The following is a 26,469-nucleotide window of genomic DNA, read 5'->3' as shown; positions in this document are numbered from 1 at the left end:
TTTCCTCCTAAAATTTAAAAAACTAACAAATTTCTCCCAACCCAAGTTTTAAAAAACAATATTTTCTCCCTTAGAGTTTTTAATTTTTCAGAGTTAGTTTTTTGACATCGTTTCTTCCTCTCCAACGACCTCCAGGCGACATTTCTTCCTCTCTGGTGGGGCCTCCTTCTGACGGTTGCCACGCCGGAGTGGAAGAAGCGTAGCCTAGAGGTCGTCGAAAAACTAACTCCGAAAAATTGAAAACTCTAGGGGTGAAAATGTTGTTTTTTAAAACTTGGGTTGGGAAAAATTGTTAGTTTTTAGGATTTAGGGAGAAAAATAAAATCTAATTTAAGTTTATTTTTAATAATATAAATAAAATGATGATTTTACCCTTGAAGTTGTTATTTTAACCTGTTACAGGTGGGTAAATGAGATTTTCAAAGTTAATGGGAGAAAACTTGAGAAAACAGTATACATTGGGTGGAAAATAGTCCTTTGGCCTTTCAATTTGGTAGGGGATGGGGTTTTGGATTGAAAACGTTGGTGTGGCTGACCATATATGTAAATTCTAGCTGATCTTTTTTTGGGTTAAAAGGGAAATATAATAAATTTCAATTAAGAGTAATATAATAAATTTGATAAAAATGAATCAGTTTGAATAATATGATAATTATAATTCATGAGAGTGGAAAAATGTTTTTTATGTCATTATGAAGAAACTTTTTCTAAAATAATTGTGATTTATGTTAGAAAAATATTCTATGCATGTATTTTTTAGTATACGAATGATTGATTAATATATGATTAAGTAATTTTGAATTAAAAATAAAATAATAATTAATTATATAATAATATATTATTTATTTATTTAAATATACATATAATTTTATTATTATGTTATTATATTTGAATATATGACACAGATTGAAAAAAAGCGAAAATTAATTGAGTAGACTCAAAATTTGTGCCAGAGAATAATAATAATAATAATAAAACATTTTATAAGCGTAATTACGAAAATACATACTATTACTAATATTTAAGCCTGAGAGTAGATGATTTTCTCAGTCACTGGTGGCGCTGGCTGCTGCTGTTAAAACCCTAGTAACTGATGCAACAGCCGAAAAGACGACGATACTTCACGTCTCAAACTCTGCTACTTTCTAAATTCATCATAAAGCTCACAATAACTGACTCAAGTTTTCATTTTGATCATCATTTTCATCCACTGACTCCGATTCTCAATTCAATTTGAATTCGGATCTATTCATTTGGCAAATGGCAGATTCTTCCGACAGTCTCATTTCCATCGCCGCCTCTGTCACCACTTCCTCCACTAAACGCCGCCGCCGCATCTTCCGCCATGAACTTCCCTCTCTTCTTAAAAACAACACAGGTCACTCTAAACGACATAGTTTCTTTTTGCTATTCACTTCTTTTGTTGTAGTTCTCCATGCATTGTATGTTTGGTGATTTTTTTTGATTCTTCTCAGTTCGTTAGGAATTTGAATAATGGAATTTTATTACTTGGTATTTACAATTGTACGTAGTTTATATGTTTATACCTATGAGCTTATTAATGTAACTGTCGTTTTTAATATCAATGAAATGATAATATAGTCATTTCTTGAAGTATTGATACTAAAATTCAGACTCTTGAACCAATTTTGTGAAATTAAGGGAAACTGAGAGAGGTTTATGACGGGTTTTGTGAAATTTAGGGGGTGTCATTAGTTGAACGACAATTTATCTTATTTACTTAGGGTTGAAATAAAGTACTGCCCTTGAATTTTGCCAATACTGTGGAAGTTATGGTAGTTTCTGTTGAATTTAAGCAGAGATTTATGATGGTTTAGATTCAGGAGGCCAATTTCTCAAATTAGGGGGTTCCCTGTCATTAGGCCAAACCTTGTGGAAGGTTTCTTAAAGATCGCTTGTCATATTATATAGTTATTGAAAAGAATTCTGTACTGTTTATCTCATCCTTAAAATTTTATATTTTCATTTATTTAATTACTATTTACAAGATGATTTGGGCACTGCAAAATGCATCAGTTTCAAACTTGATATCATGATATAATCAGATTCAGAGTAGCATATATCAGGCCTTTTGATGTGAAATATTGGGTACATCATTAAAATATATCCTTTTTGAAGCAAACAAAATGACACTTGATAGGTGTGTGTCTAGTTGTTGAAAGTTGTAACTGTGAAGTATTTGGTTTAAGGGGATAGAATAAGAATTTTTTAGTGTTAAGTTTTTTATTAAAATTTATTTTGGTCATTGTGGTATGCATTAAGGGGATAGAATAGCCATTTGTAGCGATTAGAATCTGTTTAACAACAGTGTTTGAGGGTTTCCTTGTTGGTAACTCATATCGGATGAGAAGCATTTTTAATATTATTCTAATTCCATTAAAGTGGATGAAATTATCTGTATGAGGTGCTTATTAAATTATATTACATTTTTAGCAGTCAAAGTCAAATTAAATTGTCTCTGTACTCTATTGGATGGCTAGAAAAAGGAAAGATAAAATGTTTATTTAATTGTAATTTAAATTTATGGGATTAACACTATAAAAAGGAAAGATAAAATGGTTTTTAGCTTAATTATAGAGTTTGAATGTGTGCGTATATTTTTGCATGTTTCTAAAATTTTGAGAACTTTGAACCCTGCAGAAATGTCTACTGAGGTTGCATCATCGTTGGTGGATGTAATTTTTACTACAGTTTCTTTATATGATGATCGTGGTTCGAGGGCAGCTGTAGATGACATGATTGAAAAGAATTTAGGTGAGGTTCTATTTATGAAAACTTTTGCAGCGGCTCTTGTTCAGTCCATGGAAAAGCTCTCGAAGTTCCAAACTCATGTGGGCTGCTACAGACTCCTCAAGTGGTCATGTCTCCTCTTAACCAAGAGTCAATTTGCCACTGTTTCTAAGAATGCTTTGTGTAGAGTGGCTGCAGCACAGGCATCCTTAATTCATAATGTGATGCAGAGATCATTTTTTCGTGAACGAAGAGCATGCAAGCAGACTTTCTTTAATTTATTTTCTCAGGTGGAGCCAATTTAGCCCTGGCTGATATTTAGAATGAAACTCACTAGCCTGCTGACAATTTCTGATTACATTTTGAGCATTCCATGTTTGTTTTTTTTCCCAGGCACCAGACATCTTCAAAATTTACATGGAGGAATTAAAGGATGCACGAATCCCATTCAAAGATAGTCCTGAATTAATATGGTTATTTCTGGAGTTCTCTTTGGCAGCACATTCTCTGTTTGAAAAATACAAGGTGAGAATTGTTCAAATTTCATTTTGGCCACTTGGATATATTATTTAATGTTGCATGGGGCTCCTATTTTACATTCATTAAACTGCGTTCATTTCTGCTGAATATATTATATGTTTCTTTGCCTTGGACAGCCGGTATTTCTTGATATATATGTTAAAGCAGTTTTAAATGCCAAAGAAAAGCCAATGAAGGTTCTGAGTGAATCATTTCAACCACTTTTTACACATATGTCTCATGAAGATTTTCAGAGCATTGTGCTTCCATCTTTTGTAAAGATGCTAAAACGCAACCCAGAAATTGTGATGGAATCAGTTGGAATCCTTCTGAAGTCTCTCAGCCTTGATTTAAGTAAGTATGCAATCGAGATCTTGTTGGTGGTATTGTCTCAGGTTCGACATGCAGATGAAGGTAGAAGGGTGGGGGCTTTGACTGTAGTAGGGTGCTTGAGTCAAAAGTCTAGTAATCCCGATACTATAGAAGCTATGTTCAGTGCTAGTAAAGCGGTTATTGAAGGTTTGCGTAAATTCTTTAGTCTTGCCTTTCTATAGAAACTTTTAGACTTGTTTAATGAATGTATAAATCTATTCTGAGATGCTTTAATCTAAAATTTTCTTTCTGAACAGGCTCAGAAGGGAGACTTCAATTTCCGTACCAGCGACTTGGCATGATCAATGCACTTCAGGAATTGTCTAATGCTCCTGAAGGGAAATATCTCAATAGTCTGTCACATGCCATTTGCAACTTCCTTTTATCTTGTTACAAGAATGAAGGTATTCTGTTATGTTCTGATCTCTTATTATGTTGAATTTTTTTCCTAGAAACTTTTGCTTCTATATGATGGTAGATTGTGGAAGTTTTTCATTCAGACTTAATGAATTTGTATCCTTCATTGGCTTCTTATAATTTTTTCTTTCTGATGCTTCTGGCTGTTTATCTCCATATTATGTTTCCTCCAGGAAATGAGGAGGTAAAGCTTGCAATTTTGTCAGCTGTGGCTTCGTGGGCAGTACGATCTGCTGCAAATCTTCACCCAGATCTGGTTTCTTTTATTGCTTCTGGCCTCAAGGAAAAAGAAGCTTTAAGAAGGGGGCATCTTCGATGTGTAAGAGTCATATGCAAAAACAATGATGCTATTTTGCCGGTAGGTTGGTTAGTGAAGTATCTTTTTTGTTTAAATTTTTAATTCTTGTCTTGGATATTCTTTTGATCTATCAAGTCATGTTATAAAATTTACATGTCAGATATCATCATTGCTGGGGCCACTCATTCAACTTGTCAAAACGGGTTTTACTAAAGCAGTGCAGCGTTTGGATGGTATTTATGCTTTTCTCATAGTGGGGAAGATTGCAGCTGCTGATATCAAAGCAGGTGTTTATTGAAGTAGTTAGGAGTTATTGATGTAAATTTACAATGGTCATCATTCTTCATTCTTTGTAGTTCCTAGCTTTTCTTATTTTCTCCTTCAAGTTAATCTTTTTACACCTCTTTTCTCAGAGGAAACTATAACAAAGGAAAAGATATGGTCTTTGATATCACAAAATGAAGCCTCGCTCGTGCCTACTTCAATGGTAGTGACACTTTTCTTATTATTTAATATTTGCATGATCACTTCTAGTTTCTAGATTTTATATTTGTTGATTTGCAGGTTTCAAAATTTTCAGTTGAGGATTGCATGGCATGTCTTGATCTTCTTGAGGTGTTACTGGTGGAACATTCACACAGGTATATTCACTTAAAAAGCTTGGGATTTCCTTGATGCGTGTTAATATATAATATAAAGGAACTTAATTTATTGTTTTGTTTCATCTGCAGAGTGTTGGAAACTTTCTCTGCAAAATTACTGTTACAGGTAATAAAACGGTATAAAGGACATCTTGGAGTCCTTTTCTCTGCATAGAGTCTATGATTCATTGATGTTGTATTATTGCAGCTAATGCTCCTTTTCATATGCCATCCAAGTTGGGATGTCCGAAAGATGGCGCATGATGTTACCAGAAAGATAATTGCTACAACTCCACAGTTATCTGAAGCTCTTCTAATCGAATTTTCAAATTTTCTTTCAATAGTTGGGGAGAAAATTATTATTGCAAAAACAAGGTAAAATTTATATATGATTAGCATGTTTGACCTTGGGTGATTTCGTTGTTTAAAAATTTAACTTTATATTACCCTTAATATGTTGTGAAATGACTGTCTTGGTGGCAAAGCTTATCCCCTCAAATTTAAAATTTCAGTTGTCACCCTTAGCATTTTAACCCCGTTACAATTGTGTCCCTTCCAGCAAAACTTAATTCCCTCAGTCTTGTCTTTTATATCTATTGGTTTAAATAATAATTATATCAATATTAATATTATCTTTGTATGGAGTTAAATATATTATGTGAGTTTATCACTGGTGTTTTATCACTTTGTTTCATATTTTTTTTGGGTTTGTGCTAGATAACAAAGATACTATATTAAAATTAAAAGTATACAAGAATGGACATTGTGTCCACCAAGAAAAGGATGTCCTTTGAATTCTAATGGCTCCAAAACTGTAGAACATCATAAATACATCCTCTATTCCAAAATCATCAAAGCTAATATCACCAAAAGCCTCTATGCATAATTTGCACAAAAATATTGAATATAGTTGCTATCAGTATGAGAATTTGCTCATTATAATTTTCATTTTGACATAAAATAAAATTAATGATTTATTGACGAACCTGTCCATAGTCATGGTTCAGTATTATTTTATTTTTCAAGATTTACTCTCATTAGTATTAATTAACTGACATCTCATTTGGTCCTTAAATAACAAATATGAGCAATATTAAATAACTAATTGCTTTTGGGAATATAATACTTTTACTACACCTTCATCGATGTGTGTTTGTGTGTGTGTGTGTGTATGTATCATATATTTTTTTCATATTGCTATGTTTGTATTTGCCAATGCATTTAGTTCTGGTTACCTGATTTGCCAGTCTGGCTGAGGGGATCTAAAAATATATATCAATAGTGACACAGATAATTCATTGGATACACAAGTTCCATTCCTTCCATCTGTTGAGGTTTTGGTGAAGGCGTTACTGGTCATATCCCCAGTGGCTCTGTCTGCAGCTCCTGGTGTCTCTTCACTTGTTATATTCTGCTCTCATCATCCGTGCCTTGTTGGCACTGCAAAAAAAGATGCAATTTGGAAGGTATTTTTTATTCTGCAGTTTACCTGTAGTGGTATTTCTCTCCTAAGTAATAATTTCGTGGTATTTTTCTATTTGCATAAACCTAACCTCAATTTTATTAAGGTATATGTTCTGATAATTTTAATTGGATGTAGAGGGTTTGAGTACAAGTCAAGGTTTGTATAATTCCGAGGAAGGTTTTGTGTTTTTAGGTGGATGCAAATATGTCTGTTCTGTTTTTGAATTATAAATCCCTGGCTTTTGGCATTCGATTACCCATTGACCTTTCTTGTACTTGCTTATTTTGCTTGAGAAAGAGACTCTTGTGTTGGTGGGTACAGTGTGATAGGGCATGTTTATGATTGGTTTTGACTACTCATCAACCTCTTTTACTGTAATTCAATTTGCTGTAGTGAGAGAAAGAGATAGGTTATATTTGCTGCTGTGTACTAGACATCTGGCACTTTATGCATGTTGACTCTAGATGTCTGGATTACTCATTTGACTAATTCAATTTTCTTTTTCTGTTATTTTGCAGAGGCTCCATAAATGTTTGCAAACACTTGGGTTTAATGTCATTGATATTGTTTCTGCTCATGTTGGGAATTTGTGCAGGGTAAATTCCTACCATCTTTTTTTCTAATAAAATAATTTTTTTACCAAGCATTTTGTAATACATTTTCTGTGAGTATTTGTTTGATTTTGCACTATTTTAACTTTCAGATGGTTTCCATGTGGGGTTAGCACAATTTTCTAGACAACTTGTTCTCCCTTTGTAATTATATTATAGTTAATACAAGTTTTTTTATTTTCATTCTTATCATTAGTAAACTTGTAAATGAGGAATTAGGGCATAGATTTCGATGCTCTCATTGTGCTTAAGTTTTTTTTTCTTTTTTTGGTGTGGACCAATCTTATAACTGTTATAATTTGGTCATGTATATATAATTTAGAGAGATTATGCATGGTTTGACTCAATTCTCTGTAATCATATGTTTTTATTAGTTGTTCATTGTGTAACCTAGTCTTGATGTTTTTATCATGTTCATGAGATTGTTCCTCTTTTATTTGTTTGAGTGTGCTATTTCCTTGCTTGAATTTTTGGATGCATTTCTTGTGATTTGTGTGAGAATCCTCAGTTTGTCTACAACATCAAACTCCTGAATCTAGGTTGTGTTCATCCGATTGTATTGCCACTTAACTTTCATGGGTCTTCTTGTGCAGGATCTACTTGGATCAATGGGGTTGATGAGTCCCAGTCCCTTTGAACAACGAGCTGCAATATATTCTTTATCAACTTTGATGTCTATAACACCTAAAGACACTTATGTAGAATTTGAGAAGGTTTAGTGCTTTTGTATTTATTTTAGACTAATTCTACAGTAAATGTGGCTGCTGCTATTGAGCTTGTTTGGTTATGAGGTTTGATGGTTCCTACTTGTTCCTTTGCAGCATCTGAGAAATCTTCCTGACTTTTATTTGCATGATAGTCTTTCAGAGCAGGACATTCAGGTTATTTTCTTGTACTCACCTTCTCAATTTATACCCAATTTCTTGATTAATTTATCAGTAATCCTTTTGTAATTTCTTTTTGCAAAAAATATTCTTATAAGTACTGCATAGTTAAAAAGTTTGATTGGTATATATCAGAGGCAACATTTCTCATGCTTTGCCTACTGAGAATTGAAAGAATGATCCTTTAAGTCTCTGAGCTGCGATGTTGTGTCTCTTAACTTTTAAGGTAACTTTTTGATGCCTCTGAGATAAAAAGAATCATTTATTATCATATGCTTTTATGATAAAGTACCTCTGGACATTTGAACTCTAGAAGTGATATCATTTTTTGGTTTTAGTTGACTGCATAAGTGATTGTGTTTGGTATTGCTTTGTTATGGTTCAATATCCTGGAGTTCCCCCAATCCACTGCTGAACCCTTAACGCTGATAATTTCTTATTAGCTTGTTGTTTGATCACAATTGAATAGATCATGTGAGCAATACTCCCTTTAAAACTTGGACATATTTGATCTTCTTTTTCCTTATTCTTTTTATGTTTAGAAATAGTCCACTAGAGTGCATACAGACTATTTCTCTCCACCTCTTGGTCAGGACATGGATGTAGGTGACATATTTCATTTAGCTGTTCTGGGGCTTAGAAGTTAAAATTGATATGCTTTTAGTTAATCTTTATAAATTCTTGGAAGATTTTTGAGTCCATGAGATGGTAAAATGCAGCTGATGACTTTTTCAAGCAGATCTTAGTTTCTGAAGTACTTCAGTTTGGAATATCTACTGACTATGAACAATACTATTTTATAAATTTTATTTTTCCTAATTATGTCTTCTCTTCCAGCAGGTCCCGTTCTTTCTTTTTTTTCTGAAATTAATTTTTCCTTAAAGATTATTATAAGAAAATATCCTATTACCGTTATGGTAAGCCTACTGCTATTTGATTTGCTAATTTTGACTGCCTTCCCCATTTTTGTACTGTTCAGGTTTTCCATACTCCCGAGGGAATGCTTTCGACTGAGATAGGTGTTTATGTTGCAGAAGCTGTTTCTGCTAAGAACACTAAACAAGCAAAGGGTCGCTACCGGTTATATGAAGACCAAGATGGCATGGTATTTTTAGATTTTGTGGTGCTATCTCTGTATTTTTTTTTTCTTTATGTGGCAGTTCGTTAGTCCTTTTCTTTGGTTGTCATGTTGAAAATTTTTATCATTAATTTTTTAATGATTTTCTCTCTTGCATTCCAGGACCAAAATTCTAATCATTCTACAAAGAGAGAATCAGCTAGTAGAGAATTGGCTGGTATGGGTAAAAAGGATACAGGGAAGTCAATGAAAAAAAGTGGTATGTTATTGAATCCTTTTTCACTTCATAGTTTTTTGTCTGCAGTATTACCTAATTTTCTAAGATGGTTATTTGTGGTTTACTTTATCTATGTAGATAAAGGGAAAACAGCAAAAGAGGAGGCACGGGATTTGTTGCTTAAGGAGGAGGCATCTATACGTGAGAAAGTCCTAGAAATACAGAAGAATTTATCGTCGATTCTGATGGCACTTGGGGAGATGGCCATTGCCAATCCTGTGTTTGCACACAGTCAATTGCCTAGTCTGGTTTGTGTTCCACAACCAACCTCTTGTCATTGATTTAGTAACCTTCTTTCAGTTTGCTACTTTCAGAAAGAGAAATCTTTCATGCGGTTTTTCTTATTTATTAAATGCACTAGAACATTTTGAAAGGAGTGTGATGTCTGTGCTGTTGAGATGCAACTCCCATAAATTATTGAAAACTTTGCCTCTACTTCTGTAATCTGCTGTGTCATCTTTTGTCCAACATCGTTTGACAATTTTGTTTGCCATTTAATTGTCTTGGATAATGACAGTATTCATGCATATGCTTTATTGTTGCATACATTTTGATTCATATGTTGAGTCTGCTGAAGCAGTGAGTTCAAAACTTCACCAGGAATTGGAAACAGAAAAGGAACTAAATTTAACAGATATTATAGGCTGTATTTGTGTAGTGACTCCTGTTGTATGTTCTAATTGTAATGGATATTGCTAAAGGCTGGACAAAGGCATGGTATCCTTTCTATAAGGCTTACTGGTTCTTTGATGAAGGTGATGAACCATGTGATAATGTGCTCCGTTTACTTTGGTCTTGGACATGTTCCACTATCATTCAATAGGTGCAGATACCTTTAAATGTATATAACTTAGTTTTATCTAGGTTAGTTTTTAGGCTTTTTGTTTTGTGAAGTTCTTTTTTTGGAAAGTTTTTGTTCTCTGAAGTTAGTGTTACCCTTGTTTGTTTCTTGGGTATGATTGGCCTTTGATTCTAATTTCATTGTGGTTTAGTTGAAAATTCTTATGTTGATCCTTGTTTGGTAAGGGTGTGTTAGATTATGCAGAATTTCTTTATTTTTATTTATTGTAGTTTTGGTGGATATGAGTCCTTATTTATTACATTTTAACAGGTTAAGTTTGTTGATCCTTTGCTAAGGTCGCCAATAGTAAGTGATGCAGCCTATGAAGCCTTAGTGAAGCTCTGTAGATGCACAGCTATGCCTCTTTGTAATTGGGCACTTGATATTGCTACTGCTTTACGTCTCATTGTGACTGAGGAAGTTCGCATTCATTTAGATCTTGTTGCATTGGTGGGTGAAGGGGAAGTCAATGAGAAACCATTATTGGGTCTCTTTGAAAGGATAGTAAATGGATTAATTGCATCATGTAAATCTGGGCCTCTTCCTGTAGACTCCTTTACTTTTATCTTCCCGGTAGGTTTCTCTTTTGTTGTTATTTACTTGTCAATGGTGCTTCTCCATCTTTAACTTATCTGTCTTGGAATTTTTTTCCAGATAGTGGAGCGAATTTTATTATCATCCAGGAAGACAGGACTTCATGATGATGTACTTCAGATTATTTACATGCATATGGATCCTCTTTTGCCCATTCCTAGGCTTCGGATGATATCAGTACATAACCAGACCTTCACTCCAACAACACATATGCTGCATATCTTGCAAAATCTATTTGTCTCACAAGTAAATTTATCATTTTTTCTCTCATTTTATTTCTTTCTTGCTAAATCTTTCCTTCTCTTGTGCAGGTGCTTTATCATGTTCTAGGTGTTGTACCTGCATATCAAGCATCTGTTGGATCAGCACTGAATGAACTTTGTCTGGGTCTACAACCAGATGAAGTGGCAGCTGTATGTGCTTTACATTTCTGCTTGAATTACTTCTGTTGTGTCCTTCGGTAATTCCTGTTAGGTCATCTCTCATATTTATTATTACAGGCTCTATATGGAGTGTATGCGAAAGATGTTCATGTGAGAATGGCCTGCTTAAATGCAGTTAAGTGTATTCCAGCTGTGTCGAGCCGTTCTCTTCCTCAAAATGTTGAGGTTTCAACAAGCATATGGCTTTCTCTCCATGACCCAGAAAAGGTTTAGCCTTCTTACTATGTTCTTTTTAATTGAATCTTAATTTAAAAAGACTCCAATGACACCTCCTTTTTCTATATCCATCTTAATTGGTTAGGGGTAGTTCAATGATGCTGGTTTTTTAGGACTTGTCCATACTATAGTTTCACTTATTTCTGGATTTTTTTTGCACTGGCTCATGGTGCTGTTTGTAAAGCCTTGGCTCTTTTTTACTTATCTGTGGATTTTTGATCCACTATGTTTTTTGACATTAATATAGATATATCTGTGTGTGTGTGTGTTTTCTTTTAGTTAACTATTAGACCACTGTACATTTCTGAATTAAAAGGAAAATGTGAGCATTCTCATTAATTTTTAAGTCCTGTGGAAATTTGTGTGGGACATAGCTGTAGTTCCTGTGTTTGTTCTATGTTGTGGACATCCTTTGGTGGTTAGATCATATGGGCAGTCAAGTTTAATGGGTCAGGTAAGCTGCATGTTGTCCTACCTAAGTTACTGAGTGCCGCTTGTATATTTCAAAGATAACATCTTCTTTACTTTCTTCATCAGATAGCTGTTGTTGCAACTTTACTTACATTTCTTTGTGGTAACAGTAATAATGATTGTAATAGCTTGTCTGCCTATTGAAGAGTCATCCACTAAAATATTTAATATCTTCAGTCAGTTGCAGAAGCAGCAGAGGATATATGGGACCGCTATGGGTATGAATTTGGAACTGATTATTCAGGACTTTTCAAAGCACTTTCACATATTAATCAAAATGTCCGCAAGGCTGCTGCGGAGGCATTAGCTGCTGCTTTGGATGAATATCCAGATTCTATACAGGTTAGTTTTTTTCTTTACTACTGTCCTCATTTGGTGATGGCATATTTCTAATGATATTACAATAATTTCAGGAATCACTTTCAACATTATTTTCTTTGTACATCCGTGATGCTGGTTTAGGTGAGAACAACATTGATTCTGGTTGGCTAGGCAGACAAGGCATAGCTCTGGCCTTACATTCTGCTGCTGATGTTTTGAGAACAAAAGACCTTCCTGTTGTTGTGACATTCCTGATATCACGAGCTCTTGTAAGATCTTCTTGGTGCTCTATTATGAATTTTGGTACTGATGTGTGAAATTTAGTTGGCGTTGTTACTTGGATCTTGCATTGTTGTATCCAAAGTGTTGAAAACTTAATATTTTCTCTGTTTTATTTGTTGGTAGACTGTCTTAGGTTTCAGAGATATTACTGATTTTCTATAACTGATCTTTCGGAGATATTACTGTCTAGGCCTTTAGCTTGTTCCACACTTTTGTTGACTGCCTTTCAATTTTCATGTTCTTTTTCGATAATATTTTCCTTCTTGTATTATTTTTAAACTAGAATTAATTAACTATGGATTTTATTTAAAGGTGTCATTTCAAGGATTGTTAATGTGACTTAAAATAAAAAGATTAGATGTCCATGTTGCCCAGTTCTGAATGCTTTTGTAACTCAGGCTGATCCTAATGTGGATGTTCGAGGAAGGATGCTTGTTGCTGGTATCTTGATTATTGATAAGCACGGGAAGGATAATGTTTCTTTGTTATTTCCAATCTTTGAAAACTACTTAAACAAGAAGGTTAGCCTCTGTCTAAGATTCACTTTCTTTTTGATTAAGATTTTTCTTAGATCTATTTTTGTTTTGAATGGCTGACATACCGTGCGGCCTTCATATTTGGAAGTTTCCATGGAACCTGCAGTATCTTAGATATTTCTTGTTCTTCTGTAGGCATCAGATGAAGAAAAATATGATCTGGTTCGCGAGGGTGTAGTAATTTTTACTGGAGCCCTAGCAAAACATTTGGAAAAGGTACAATTTGAGCATATATGACTTTTTTTTTCCTGATTGGGATATGCATTTGATATTCATTTTTGACTTTCCTTTCTTTGTAACAGGACGATCCTAAAGTTCATGCTGTTGTAGAGAAGTTGTTGGATGTATTAAACACTCCATCAGAAGCTGTTCAGCGTGCAGTCTCGTCATGTCTGTCTCCATTAATGCAATCAATGCAAGTATGTAAAATGTTGCTTGGATAGGATTTTGGTTCACGTTCTTATCTATTTTTAGGCATTTTTGCATGGTTAGATGTTTTAGAGATTAATTATGCCTTTGACCATTTCTAGGGCATTAATGGGGATTAGAAGTTGCTTTTAAATTAATGTTTCAATTTCTTGCATAGGATGATGCACCAGCACTTGTTTCTAGGCTGTTGGATCAGCTAATGAAAAGCGACAAATATGGAGAACGTCGTGGAGCAGCATTTGGACTTGCTGGAGTGGTTAAGGGATTAGGACTTTCTTCCCTGAAGAAGTATGGCATTGTGGCTATACTAAGGGAAGGTTTTGCAGACAGGTGTTACTGCTTGGCATTACTTAGCATTACCATATATTTTGGTGACTTTGTTAGATATAAATTTAAGTTAGTGCTTCTGAAAATGAGTTTAGTTGCATGTGGATCTCTTGGAAGCAGTATTCCTCATCAATGCATTACAATAGTTTGGTGCAGCTCTCTGTTGAAGTATTAACAAAAATTGTCCCTTCATTTACAATTGAAAGGATGAAGCTGGTTGGTACAATAATTTGCTTGGGTGATTTAGCTTTTTTATCATATATTCAGTGGAATCTTTTTTTGGGGGGGTGGAGGAAACATGAAATTGTATGTTAAGACTAAAAGATGATGCCAAAAAAGGGACAAGCTAACCAGAACAATCAGGTGTGCTGTGCATATAGACTTGACAGATATCATTTACCCTACTAAATTTATAAATTAATCTAAATCTTACAAGGGACCTCAAAATGTGTTGAAGCTTCCCAGTATGATGAATAAACAAGAATAATACTTCCTTAATCTTTAAAGAGACAGATGCACAAAATTGTTTCTGTTTTTGGTTTTCTTTCTTCTGCCATGGTCTTATGACATCTTTTCATTCTCTTGTATCATGATAGACTGAATCTCTTGTTTAGCTTAATCCTTTGAGTGTTCAACAGTGTTTGATTTTTTTTTTTTGTGAACCGCAGGACTTCTGCGAAACGTCGTGAAGGATCTTTACTGGCTTTTGAGTGCCTTTGTGAAACGCTTGGGAAATTGTTTGAACCGTATGTATGCAATATTTACAAGCATGTTTGTTTCTGTATAAATAGTTTTTGTTAGTGTTTTGAAACTAGTTTATTTAGTCCTTTTCCTACTTATGATCCAGTTATGTGATCCAAATGCTACCATTGCTTTTGGTTTCTTTCTCCGATCAAGTTGTTGCTGTTCGTGAAGCTGCTGATAGTGCTGCTCGTGCAATGATGTCTCAACTTAGTGCCCAGGGGGTGAAGCTTGTCCTGCCGTCACTATTAAAGGTTTTTATTCCAGAATAATGCTCTATCTAATAGTTTTCTATAATTTCTGTCTAATTTTTATTCTAGAGATAGTGATGTTTTGTCTAATTTATTGTATTCATTTTTTCAAAATGCTTTGTCAATTTTTTCAAAGTAGGCTTCTTCATTCTGCAAATTTTACCTCATCATAGATATAAAAAGTGTCCAAGTACGTAGTGCAGCTGTTATACATTCTGTATTCTTCAGTATGCTTGGGATGTTGATACTTCTTATACTTTTTCCTTTTTGGGAGTAAAGTAGAAACTAGATTGGCTTGTTGGATCCATCTTTTAATGGAACAGAGCTTTTATTAATGCTGCCTTTTGAATATGGAAAGTCCTCTCTTGCAGATGTTTGCATTTTCTTAAAATCCACTTAAATTCTTTTATGGAAGAATTTGTTTAATTTTCCCTTGAGGTGATTTTACCTGGCAGGAAAAATATAAAATCACAAACTCATATCAAGTTTTGCATGCCAAAGTTAACTCTTACATGTGAGAGTTTAAGTTCTGTTTTAGATCTGTACCTCAAAAATTTCATATTTATATAATAATAAAGATAAAGTCTTGTCGAGTAAAATCTATGTTTAAGAGAAGAAAAGCCTTCTACACTGCAATTTTTGCATTTTCCCGGTGAAAGGTGTCATGGTTTTGTATCGGAAATATTTGTTTCCTATCTTTGTCTTGCTTTAACTCTTCTACATTTTTTTGCCCCAATGCCACTTAGGGTCTTGAAGACAAGGCTTGGCGCACAAAACAAAGCAGTGTACAACTACTTGGTGCGATGGCTTACTGTGCTCCTCAACAACTATCTCAGTGCCTTCCAAAGATCGTGCCGAAATTGACTGAGGTTTATCAGGATAACTCATTGTTTTTCTGACCTTTTTCATTGAATCTTTATTTGCTTCTTATACAGTCTGAAAGTTTTATTCTAATTTCAGGTTTTAACAGATACACATCCCAAAGTCCAGTCAGCTGGGCAGACCGCGCTTCAGCAGGTATAATTATTTTATGGTAGAAAACATGTTTTGTCTCATTATTATTTGATATTTATATGTGTTATTATTCTTAGGTTGGGAGCGTGATAAAAAATCCTGAAATTGCTTCTCTTGTCCCTACTCTTTTGATGGGTCTTACAGACCCCAATGACCACACAAAATATTCTCTTGATATACTCCTTCAAGTAAGATTTTTTGATAAAAATGTAATTTCCCTGTTATAGTTTGCTTTTCTTGTATTTTGCAGTAAATGTTTGTTGTTTTTTGCAGACAACTTTTGTTAATTCAGTAGATGCACCTTCTCTTGCTCTATTGGTGCCTATTGTACATAGAGGTCTAAGGGAGAGAAGCGCTGAAACCAAGAAGAAAGCTGCACAAATAGTTGGAAATATGTGTTCATTGGTTACTGAACCAAAGGATATGATTCCCTATATAGGTTTGCTCCTTCCTGAAGTGAAAAAGGTAGCTTCTACTATTACTGGAGTTTTATAAACTTTTTGCTAGAGTTTCTTATTTATAATATTTTCACATTTCATATGAACATTTTGTCATGGTTTTTCTATTTATTATAAAAACAGGTGCTTGTGGATCCGATTCCAGAAGTCAGATCTGTTGCAGCGAGGGCCCTTGGATCCCTTATAAGAGGAATGGGAGAAGAAAACTTCCCAGATCTTGTACCATGGTTGTTAGATACTCTAAAATCTGACAATAGTAATGTTGAGCGCTCTGGAGCTGCTCAAGGCCTGAGTGAGGTTAGAATTACTTGTTATATATTTCACTTTTATCATTATGATATTAGAAGATCGTTAGTTCAGTCCATAAATGATAATTCCTCATGGTTATATATTCTGGTTTCAAGTTATGCCCTGCTCTGAAAATATTTAAAAATTTTTTGTGTTCTCTTTTTCCTTTGGTCTGCCTCTATATCTATTTTTGTTTTTTTGGTTGCTTTGTGTTCTGTAATCCATACAGAAGGATTAACTTTATTCTCTTTCACTGTCTTTAGTTTTCCATTTGAGGGGCTAATTGTATGCTGTTTCTAGTTCATATAGCTTTTCCAGGGTTGTATATTTATCTTTGAGACCTTTTAGTATCTGTTCTTTTATTATTGCTGCTTTTACAGTGTGGTGGTTTTCAGTGCTATTTTATTATTTTAATGAATTAGATTTAGATTTTGTATGTCTCATGTATTGTGTATCGTATTCATTTCATACAATTGATTGTATAAATTATATGCCATAATTGACTAAGTGATACATTATGCTGTCATAAGGCAGTCAATGAATAGTTTAAAATAGCATATTTCTCTCTCTCTCTCTCTCTCTCTATATATATATATATATATAGATAGATAGATAGATATATAGATATCATGTACAAAAACATTTGCTTTCTTGTCTCTGTTATAGGTACCCAGCAAGGTATTTCTTTTCGTTGCTATAATTTAAACTCTATAGAATTTTATTGATGAAATTTCCTTCTGTGATTTCAATCTGGTTGCACTTGCTTAAGAAATCTGTGTCGATTTACCTCTCAGGTGTTGGCTGCACTCGGCACCATATACTTTGAGCATATTCTTCCAGATATTATACGAAATTGCTCCCATCAGAGAGCTTCTGTACGTGATGGATATCTAACTCTTTTCAAGGTGAAGACCTCATGTGATTTGACTGTTCATCTTTTCTTTTGCATGTTTGCTTTCACCAGGCTCCATATAACTGTTTCCTTTTTGTGGAAATTTGTTTCTAGTATCTGCCAAGATCGCTAGGTGTACAATTCCAGAACTACTTGCAGCAAGTGCTGCCTGCAATCTTAGATGGTAAATACATTTTTCTATTCTGTGGAGTGTATTCTCATCTCAGTTTCACCGTTTTATTTAGACAATTTAAGTTTGAATGTAATTCTATTTATTTTAATACAGGTCTTGCCGATGAGAATGAATCTGTGCGTGATGCAGCATTGGGTGCCGGACATGTCCTTGTGGAGCACTATGCGACAACGTACACACACTCTGATTTTACTGACTATTTATTTGCTTAATATTGATTCATGTTTGGAATGTTTTCCTGGTGTGTCTCTGAAAATTTTCTTTTAATACTGAAAATATATTAAGAAAGATAAAGCAAATTATATGACAAGAATGTTAAAGAAGGAAGTTTAATTTATAATATATTGGGACTTGTCACTTTTTATGTATGGTATCTGCCATGATTTGGTGACTTCTGAATGGTTTTAATGTTAACATGTTAAATTATCTTTGAGCACTCATTTCAACTTCTTTGGTGTCAGGTCATTACCTTTGCTCCTTCCAGCTGTAGAGGATGGTATTTTCAATGATAGTTGGCGTATCCGACAAAGCTCTGTGGAACTCTTGGGAGATCTCTTATTTAAGGTTTTCTTAATTTTGTTTCCTAGTCCAAATAGTTGTTATGCTTTAGCTATATCTTACTAAAATATATTGTTTAGGTTGCTGGGACTTCTGGAAAAGCTTTACTTGAGGGTGGCAGTGATGATGAAGGTTCGAGTACTGAAGCACATGGACGTGCTATCATCGAGGTGCTTGGAAGGGATAAGCGTAATGAAGTTCTTGCTGCTCTGTATATGGTTCGAACTGATGTCAGTCTTTCAGTGCGTCAGGTAATGATATATTAGTTCTTAGATTTGTGGACATTTAATTTTTTTAGACAACTATGTAATGTTGAGTTGAAATGACCCTTCCTCTTTTGTCAGGCTGCATTACACGTATGGAAAACTATTGTGGCGAATACTCCAAAAACTCTCAAGGAGATAATGCCAGTTTTGATGAATACGCTCATTTCTTCTCTTGCATCCTCATCCTCTGAGAGGCGGCAGGTTTATACATGTGTCTTTAATCTATTTCTGGGTGCTTTTGTAAAATTCTCAAATTAAAACAATAATGGTGGATAACATAGGTTGCTGGACGATCTTTGGGAGAGCTTGTTAGGAAGCTTGGAGAAAGAGTACTTCCTTTGATTATACCAATTCTATCCCGAGGGCTGAAGGACCCTGATGCTACCAGAAGACAAGTAATTTTTGTCCTTTGATCATTTTCCCTGATATTTTTTAGAAGTTTTTATATCACAAGGTCTTGAGTGGATGAAATATTCTGACATAGTTATGACAGTGTTATACTAAGGCATGGTTTGAGTTCCTGTATTCCACTATTATTTAATGTCATGACTTAGTCTCAGCTATATATATATATATATATATATATATATATATATATATATATATATATATATATATATATATATATATATATATATTCCTTTTTACTTCTAATTAGGATTTGGTCTAGATGTAAATATGTTTGCTGTCACGCACACGTTTATATACAATAGACCTTTCTGGGGAACACACTTTCTTTTGTCTGTCCATTCAAAGTGCTAATATATATAATGTTCAAATTGTTGACTTGAAGTCTTGCCTTGACCATGGATTTAGATGGTTGATTTAATAAAGCACAAATTACATGGGTTTCAAATCATCTTGATAATTCTGTTTAGAATTTGTATTGATAGTTGGCTTATTATATACAATAAAACTATGCATACCCACTTTGAGTACACACTTGATGTGTTTCATTAAGTGATTGAGTGATTTTGAATGAAGAATAAAATAACACCAAATTACATAATGACACATCATGTATGTATTCAAAAGTGAGTATACATAGCATTGTTTTGTTATATAACTTTTAGATTATCAGCTATAAGGTAAATTTGATGAAAAACCAAATGAGTGGTGAGAGGGTTATTGATGGGAAATGAGCGTGTCTTTTCTGGCAGTGGCTCGTCTTTGATATCATTCTATTGATTGTCATTTAACATTAAGTTTTTTTATCTTTAGCAACAGAGGTAGGCATAGCAGTAATGTCAAACACATATGCAGAATCCAAGTCCTAGTGTCTCCAATAAGAGATGTTGATATATGGCAACACGCTCATGTATTTTTGTCCCAATTCTAGTTCAACTTTCCATACATCTTTTTTGGATGTTGATGCTGGCTTTCCTTCATGAATGCTCTTAACTTAAGGAGGCCATGCTATTCCTTCAACCCTTTTCCCCTTTTTTCTTTGTTATGTTCCCTCATTACAGATGATGTTGTACTCTTTTTGTTTCAAGACTTGCTAAGAATCTTGACTTGTTATTAATATTGTTTGACATACTCTCTCATCTTCAAATGACCGTCAGGGGGTATGCATCGGTCTGAGTGAAGTGATGGCCAGTGCTGGTAAGAGTCAGTTGTTAAGTTTCATGGATGACCTCATACCTACTATCAGGACAGCCCTATGTGATAGGTTTGTTCTTTTGTATTTCTTCATTTATTAATTCTACTTGCAGTTGTCTTTTTTTTTTTATTTGACAATACTTTTTTTTTTTAATTTCTCTTAACAGCGAACCTGAGGTCCGTGAGTCGGCAGGCTTAGCATTTAGCACTCTTTTCAAGGTTATCTTACTATTCTCATATTCACTTTGAATTTTATCTTATAAATATGATTTTCTGAAGATACTAAACTTATAAATATGTTGACATAGAGTGCTGGTATGCAAGCAATTGATGAAATAGTCCCAACTCTTCTACATGCTTTGGAGGATGATGAAAGCTCTGATACTGCCTTAGATGGCCTGAAGCAAATATTAAGGTAACATTTTGTTCAGTATATTATTAATATCACTCACTGTTTTTCTGTTATGTTTTTGTACATTTTCCAGTCCTAAATTGTTATTTTCTTTTTGCAATTTTAGTGTCAGGACTGCTGCTGTTTTACCTCATATTTTGCCCAAGCTTGCCCATCCTCCGTTATCGTATGCATCTCTTTTATGTTGTGATTTCTTTTAACATTCTGTTTAGAGCAAATGCTCTCTTACTGAAAGTTTTGACATTTGTTCAGAGCCTTTAATGCACATGCTCTTGGAGCGTTGGCAGAGGTTGCTGGTCCTGGCCTTAATTTTCATCTTGGCACTATTCTTCCTGCTTTACTCTCTGCTATGGGTGGTGATGATTTGGTTAGTGTTTTTTTCCTGACTATTAGTGTTAATTGACTCAACATGGTTCTTTTATACGGTATATAAATGGATGCAGCTCATTTGGCCTTTTAAAGCAGAATAATGTTATATATACAAGCTTTACATTAAAATTACTCATAAAACTCATGGCATAATGTTTTTGCAGGAATGAAAACTGAAAATATAGAATATAATCTGAAAATCATGCTTTATTTCTACATTAGTTTTATTATTCTTGAGTAACTATACTGCTTTTTGCTTATGTCAAATTATTTACTGCTATTTTGTATTTAGGAGGTTCAAGCTTTGGCCAAAGAAGCTGCGGAGACAGTAACCTTGGTTATAGATGAGGAAGGTATTGAATCTTTGATATCAGAGCTTCTTAAAGGTGTTGGGGACAGTCAGGTATGTTTGATTGGTTGTCTTTTAGGTGCTTATCGTATCCTTTATCTATCTCTGTTTCACTCACTTTATATTTGTAACTTGTATGATTTCAGGCTTCTATTAGAAGAAGTTCTGCATATCTGATAGGATACTTCTTCAAAAACAGCAAATTATATTTGGTTGATGAAGCTCCAAACATGATATCTACATTAATTATTTTGCTTAGTGATCCAGACTCAGCTACTGTTGGGGTATATATAAATTTGTTGTGCGCATTCTGTTGTTTGATTTCAAAAGTTGTAGATTGGATCTTATGCTCTATTCACTAGGTCGCATGGGAGGCTTTGTCAAGGCTTGTTGGCTCAGTTCCGAAGGAGGTGCTGCCTTCATATATAAAACTAGTGCGTGATGCTATATCTACATCCAGAGATAAAGAGCGCAGGAAAAAGAAGGTGATATATGATCCGTTGTAATTCCTTCTCGCATATTTAGATATATGATCCATCATAATTCCTTCTGGCATATTTTGATATTTATATGTTGAATGTGAACTGATCTGAAAATGATTTATTATTTCAAATTGCAGGGAGGACAAATTCTCATTCCTGGATTCTGTCTCCCAAAAGCTCTTCAGCCATTGCTTCCAATATTTCTTCAAGTATCCTGTTTAACCTTTTTTCTTTGCACCAAATGAAACTAGTTTGTGATTGTTTTCAATGGTTCCTTTCCGTAGTGAATTATCTTTACCTCGAGTCTTTTGGGGTTCTGTTTCCCCTGTATCACTCTGTCTCCACTTTTATAAGTAAATAAACTCAGGGTAATTTCATTGAACAATCTATGCTTGAGAAGTTCAATAACAGAGTAAAGTATGTTGTCATCAGCCCCTCTTGCTGTTCTGTTCTTATAGAGAGGATCTTTGCTTTTAGGGGTCATGAGAAAGCAACGGTATTGTCAGATTTGTGGTTTTGATTGTTTCCTTGGTCAGAAGCAGAAGGATTTTGAAGATTATGGAGGGGAAGGTCCTCTCCTGTGGGACAAAGATAAATTTAGACATTATAATGTGTATCTATTTCTTCAGAATTTAGAGATTTTCCTTATTCTTTATTCATTTTAAGTAGGGAGCAGCAGTTCCTAACCCTTGGTGGTCTTTTCTTTTGGTTGTTTTCCAAGGGCTACTTTTGTAATTAGTCTCAAGCATTGGGATTTGTTATGTCGGGTGGGGGGGGGGGGGATTGCATCTAGATTCTTTGATAGGTTAGAGGCTTTCTCTTTTATCTCTTTGTGGATGACTAGTTTATCTACATGCATGCTTTTTAATTTATTTTTTCATTAGTATACTTTGTTTCCTATTAGCAATGAAAAAGAAAAAAGAAATGTGGTCATCATTCAGTAGTTTTTTGCTAGTGCCAAGTTGTTTTCTTAAGGATCTGTGAACTTACTAAAGTGTTATTTTTTGCAAGCCCTGAGATATTTTCAACTATAGATTTTGTGTTGTCACTTTTATTAGAAGGCATCGTCCAACTAATTTTTTCTGTTCACATAAAAAATGAAATTAGTAACTGATTAACGGTACTAGTAACATTACTAAAATATTTCTCTTGGATGTCAACTGCTATACTATTTTTTTATGTTCTTTTTTATGCATTTTTAATCATCATAAATGTTACTTTTAGAATGGAAAGAATGTTAACTAAATACACTGGCATGGAGTTCTTGTTTCAGAATGCTGTCTCCATTTTCTATAAATTTAGTCTGATATTTTATTGCATGTATAGGGTCTAATAAGTGGGTCTGCTGAATTAAGAGAGCAGGCAGCACTGGGTCTTGGGGAGCTTATTGAAGTGACTAGTGAACCAGCACTGAAGGAGTTTGTTATTCCTATAACAGGGTATATGCTATGGTTTTTTAGTAATTGTTGTATATGCTTTAAATGTTAGTAAAGATGATATATTTGTTGGTGTATTCAAATTGAGTAAAGCAATATCCTCAAAAGAAAAAATTGCTTGTCTGTGAGTTCCAGTTGTTCCTCTTCACTCCATTATTGGATCGAGTGTTCAGGTCTCTTAGATGCATTTTTTTTTCCCCATTTTCTTGAGTTCCGCAATTTCTTTGTAAAGTTTCTTTTCTATGTTTCAAAACTCATAACTGTAACATTTTTTCTTTTGTGTTCAGGTGAAGCTGTAAAAGGCTTAACAATAAATGTTTGTTCTTAGTGTTTTGTTTATGTTCACGCAATCAAAACCATTCATCTGTTTGTGCTGTTTTAGAAGTTAGGAAAATGGACCACTGAATAAATTCCTTTATAAGCTTGGTGTTCTTTAACAAAGTTTCTGATGCCTGTGCCAACTACAGTTCAGTGTTCTATAAAATCTAACATTCTGTTGTATTTGTTACTGCAGGCCTCTCATCCGAATTATTGGTGATCGGTTCCCCTGGCAGGTGAAGAGTGCCATTTTGTCTACCTTGACCATCATAATAAGAAAGGGTGGGATGGCGCTGAAACCTTTTCTTCCCCAGCTTCAAACAACATTTATCAAGTGTTTACAGGATAATACCAGGTTAGTATCGAGGATTTCTTTAGTACGCACATTCATTCAATAGCTTGAAGGATTATCTTTGTGCTTAAGATGACAGTCTTCTTTTCATGATTGTGATTATATTTTTTAGTGGATAGATGATTACTCACTACAAACAAGTGTATAAAAATTTGCACCTCTATTGGTTTTCAATTATCTGTTGACGCCCAGTTAAAAATTGTTGCTTCTCATCTTTTTACTAATTTAATACTGAGTTTATAGTTTCTTATAGTAGAAAGGATGTTTGGGATTATTTTACTTCATTATGGGTTCTTATATATATATGGGAGTGATAATTATGACATATGCTAGATTATTTCTAATTGATGTTCATTTTAGTTAACTCGATCACTTATGCATGTGTGCAGGACTGTGCGTTCAAGTGCTGCTCTTGCACTTGGTAAGCTTAGTGCTCTGAGTACCAGGGTTGATCCTTTAGTTGGTGACCTTCTGACAAGTTTGCAGGTGATGATTGTTGTTTTGAATTATCCATTATGTTGGTCAGAAGCTAGTTTATATAATTGGTGTAAGATTTGATTGTTTAGGCATCAGAGGCTGGGATTAGAGAGACCATTTTGACTGCTTTAAAAGGTGTACTGAAGCATGCTGGGAAGATTGTGAGCGGTACTGTTAGATCTCGTGTTTATGTTATCCTGAAGGATTTAATTTATCACGATGATGACCAAGTTCGAATATCTGCTGCAAGCATTTTGGGAATCATGTCACAGGTTTGGTGAAGTTATTTTAAGGAACTTGCTGCATTTGGGTCGAGTACTTTTCATGTTGGGAGGGCATTTGTGTCTATGGATTTTTAAGAATTTTAGAGTAGTTTTCCTTCTATCTGCTGTTGACTTCTTTCCTATAATGATTTTTCAGTACATGGAAGATGCTGAGCTGGCTGACCTCATTCAGGAACTCTTAAATTTAGCATCTTCTCCTGGCTGGGCTCCTAGACATGGCTCTGTACTTGCATTCTCTGCCTTGCTCAGGCACAATCCTTCTGCAATATTTATGTCTCCAAAATTCCCATCAATTATTGACTGTCTCAAAAGCTCCATGAAAGATGAAAAGGTAATTTGACTCTGGTAAAACTGTGTCATTTATGGCTGTATTTATTTATTTATTTATTTTCGGGGCCAAGCTCTGACACTTCCATGAAAATAGTTTCCACTACGTGAAGCTTCAACCAAGGCATTAGGGAGGCTTTTGCTTCATCAAATTCAAAGTAACCCTTCTAACTCAGTGGCAATTGCGGATATTCTTTCATCAGTAGTGTCAGCATTGCAGGATGACTCCAGTGAAGTTCGTCGAAGGGCATTGTCTACTCTAAAATCTGTTGCAAAAGTATGTTGCATTGACATACTAATGTTGTTCAATAATGTACTGATTGATTGGTATGAGAAGTTTTGAATTACTGTGGCATATATTTTGCAGGCAAATCCATCAGTAGTGACAGTGAATGTCACAATATTCGGTCCTGCACTTGCTGAATGTTTGAAGGATGGAAGTACTCCAGTGAGACTGGCTGCTGAAAGATGTGCCTTGCATGCCTTTCGGTTGACAAAGGGTACGTCTCATTTCTGTTACTTTTAATCTGGTGGCTTGTCCTTGGGCGGTCAAGTTTCAATTGGTAAATAGTTATTAGGAATTATATTTTATATACAAGAGGGCATGATGTTGGGAAAGAATCTGACTTATTGTTACTGCTGTTTTGATGTTACGCTTGCAGGGGCAGAATATGTTCAAGCTGCCCAAAAATTTATTACAGGTTTGGATGCCAGACGTTTATCAAAATTTTCCGAGTACAGGTATTTTAGCATCTTTTTTCTTTCCTCTGTTGGTTTTTAGTTATTCCAATCATACTTTCTCACACAACCATGCAAGATAAATTACCATCTAAGGGTTGGTTTGAAAGGTAGTTCAACTTCCCTTGGGCCATTCTACTTGGGATATTTCATTACACCGAATTTCCCAATATCAATAATGTAGAGTCCCGTAATAGTCCTCAGCCTTGAGCCATAAGAGAACTTGAAAAGGGTCAGGATGTATATAGTGTACTATCTACTTCTATCACAATACTCGTAAAACCCTTGCCCATTCTGAAGAATATGGTTTTTATTCCACATTGGTTTTGAACTCCTGGGCATGCCTGCAGTTTGTTTTATGATTTCCATTTGCTGGATTTCAAATGCAGTGATGACAGCGAGGACAGTGAAGATGACTTGGCAAGTGGCTGAGAATGTTGGTTGTCACCAATCCATTTTAATTCCGAAGTTCTTCAAGAGTCAACAGAAAATCTGATGATAGGAAAGTCTATGGCCGAATTTCTACTGCATCTGTGGTTGTTGATAGAAGATAACACATATACACACAGACATCCGAAGAGAGGTCCATACCCAAAATTTCCTCATCTGAATTTTGTTAATTTGTCGTTTGTAATTGGTAACCAATCAGCCAATAGGGCTATCATAAACTGGTCTGAAGACCATATATATATATATCTCCTCTGCACTTTTTCGTTTCAATTTTGTCAAATTTTGTATGAATGTTGTCAACTCCTGATGGAAATAGGAAGCTGTTTTGTAAAGCTTTTATTTATAATGAGAAAACGAATTGTCACATCTATTGAACATATGATATTACTTTGTCAAACCACCACATCTCTCTTTGCTGTCTGCCGGTATTCTCTCGATG

General features: G+C 34.5%; 1 protein-coding gene across 1 annotated transcript; it reads left to right on the top strand.

Moving 5' to 3' along the window:
• Positions 1 to 1,035: 1,035 nt before the first annotated feature.
• LOC123204229 (protein ILITYHIA) lies at positions 1,036 to 26,396 on the top strand. Its single transcript, XM_044620829.1, has 60 exons — positions 1,036 to 1,378; positions 2,662 to 3,041; positions 3,145 to 3,276; positions 3,408 to 3,789; positions 3,900 to 4,046; positions 4,233 to 4,417; positions 4,518 to 4,644; positions 4,771 to 4,844; positions 4,922 to 4,998; positions 5,089 to 5,125; positions 5,207 to 5,373; positions 6,281 to 6,464; positions 6,982 to 7,059; positions 7,668 to 7,787; positions 7,896 to 7,955; positions 8,938 to 9,063; positions 9,199 to 9,295; positions 9,392 to 9,561; positions 10,425 to 10,727; positions 10,809 to 10,925; positions 11,060 to 11,161; positions 11,249 to 11,398; positions 12,056 to 12,220; positions 12,292 to 12,468; positions 12,880 to 13,002; positions 13,153 to 13,233; positions 13,320 to 13,436; positions 13,604 to 13,776; positions 14,442 to 14,519; positions 14,621 to 14,768; positions 15,512 to 15,634; positions 15,726 to 15,782; positions 15,857 to 15,967; positions 16,053 to 16,244; positions 16,361 to 16,534; positions 17,320 to 17,430; positions 17,532 to 17,601; positions 17,704 to 17,782; positions 18,072 to 18,174; positions 18,249 to 18,419; positions 18,513 to 18,635; positions 18,716 to 18,829; positions 20,000 to 20,106; positions 20,204 to 20,255; positions 20,345 to 20,451; positions 20,555 to 20,614; positions 20,701 to 20,815; positions 21,110 to 21,220; positions 21,313 to 21,450; positions 21,529 to 21,651; positions 21,786 to 21,857; positions 22,975 to 23,087; positions 23,599 to 23,757; positions 24,144 to 24,240; positions 24,321 to 24,503; positions 24,652 to 24,846; positions 24,940 to 25,119; positions 25,210 to 25,342; positions 25,505 to 25,583; positions 25,970 to 26,396. Exons 1-60 carry the CDS (start codon positions 1,261 to 1,263, stop codon positions 26,010 to 26,012), a joined length of 7,890 nt encoding a protein of 2,629 aa, XP_044476764.1. The 5' UTR covers positions 1,036 to 1,260; the 3' UTR covers positions 26,013 to 26,396.
• Positions 26,397 to 26,469: the final 73 nt, after the last annotated feature.

This window comes from Mangifera indica, chromosome 2 (assembly GCF_011075055.1).
Source record: "Mangifera indica cultivar Alphonso chromosome 2, CATAS_Mindica_2.1, whole genome shotgun sequence".
Taxonomy (NCBI): Eukaryota; Viridiplantae; Streptophyta; class Magnoliopsida; order Sapindales; family Anacardiaceae; genus Mangifera; species Mangifera indica.
This window is presented reverse-complemented; position numbering and strand designations above follow the sequence as displayed.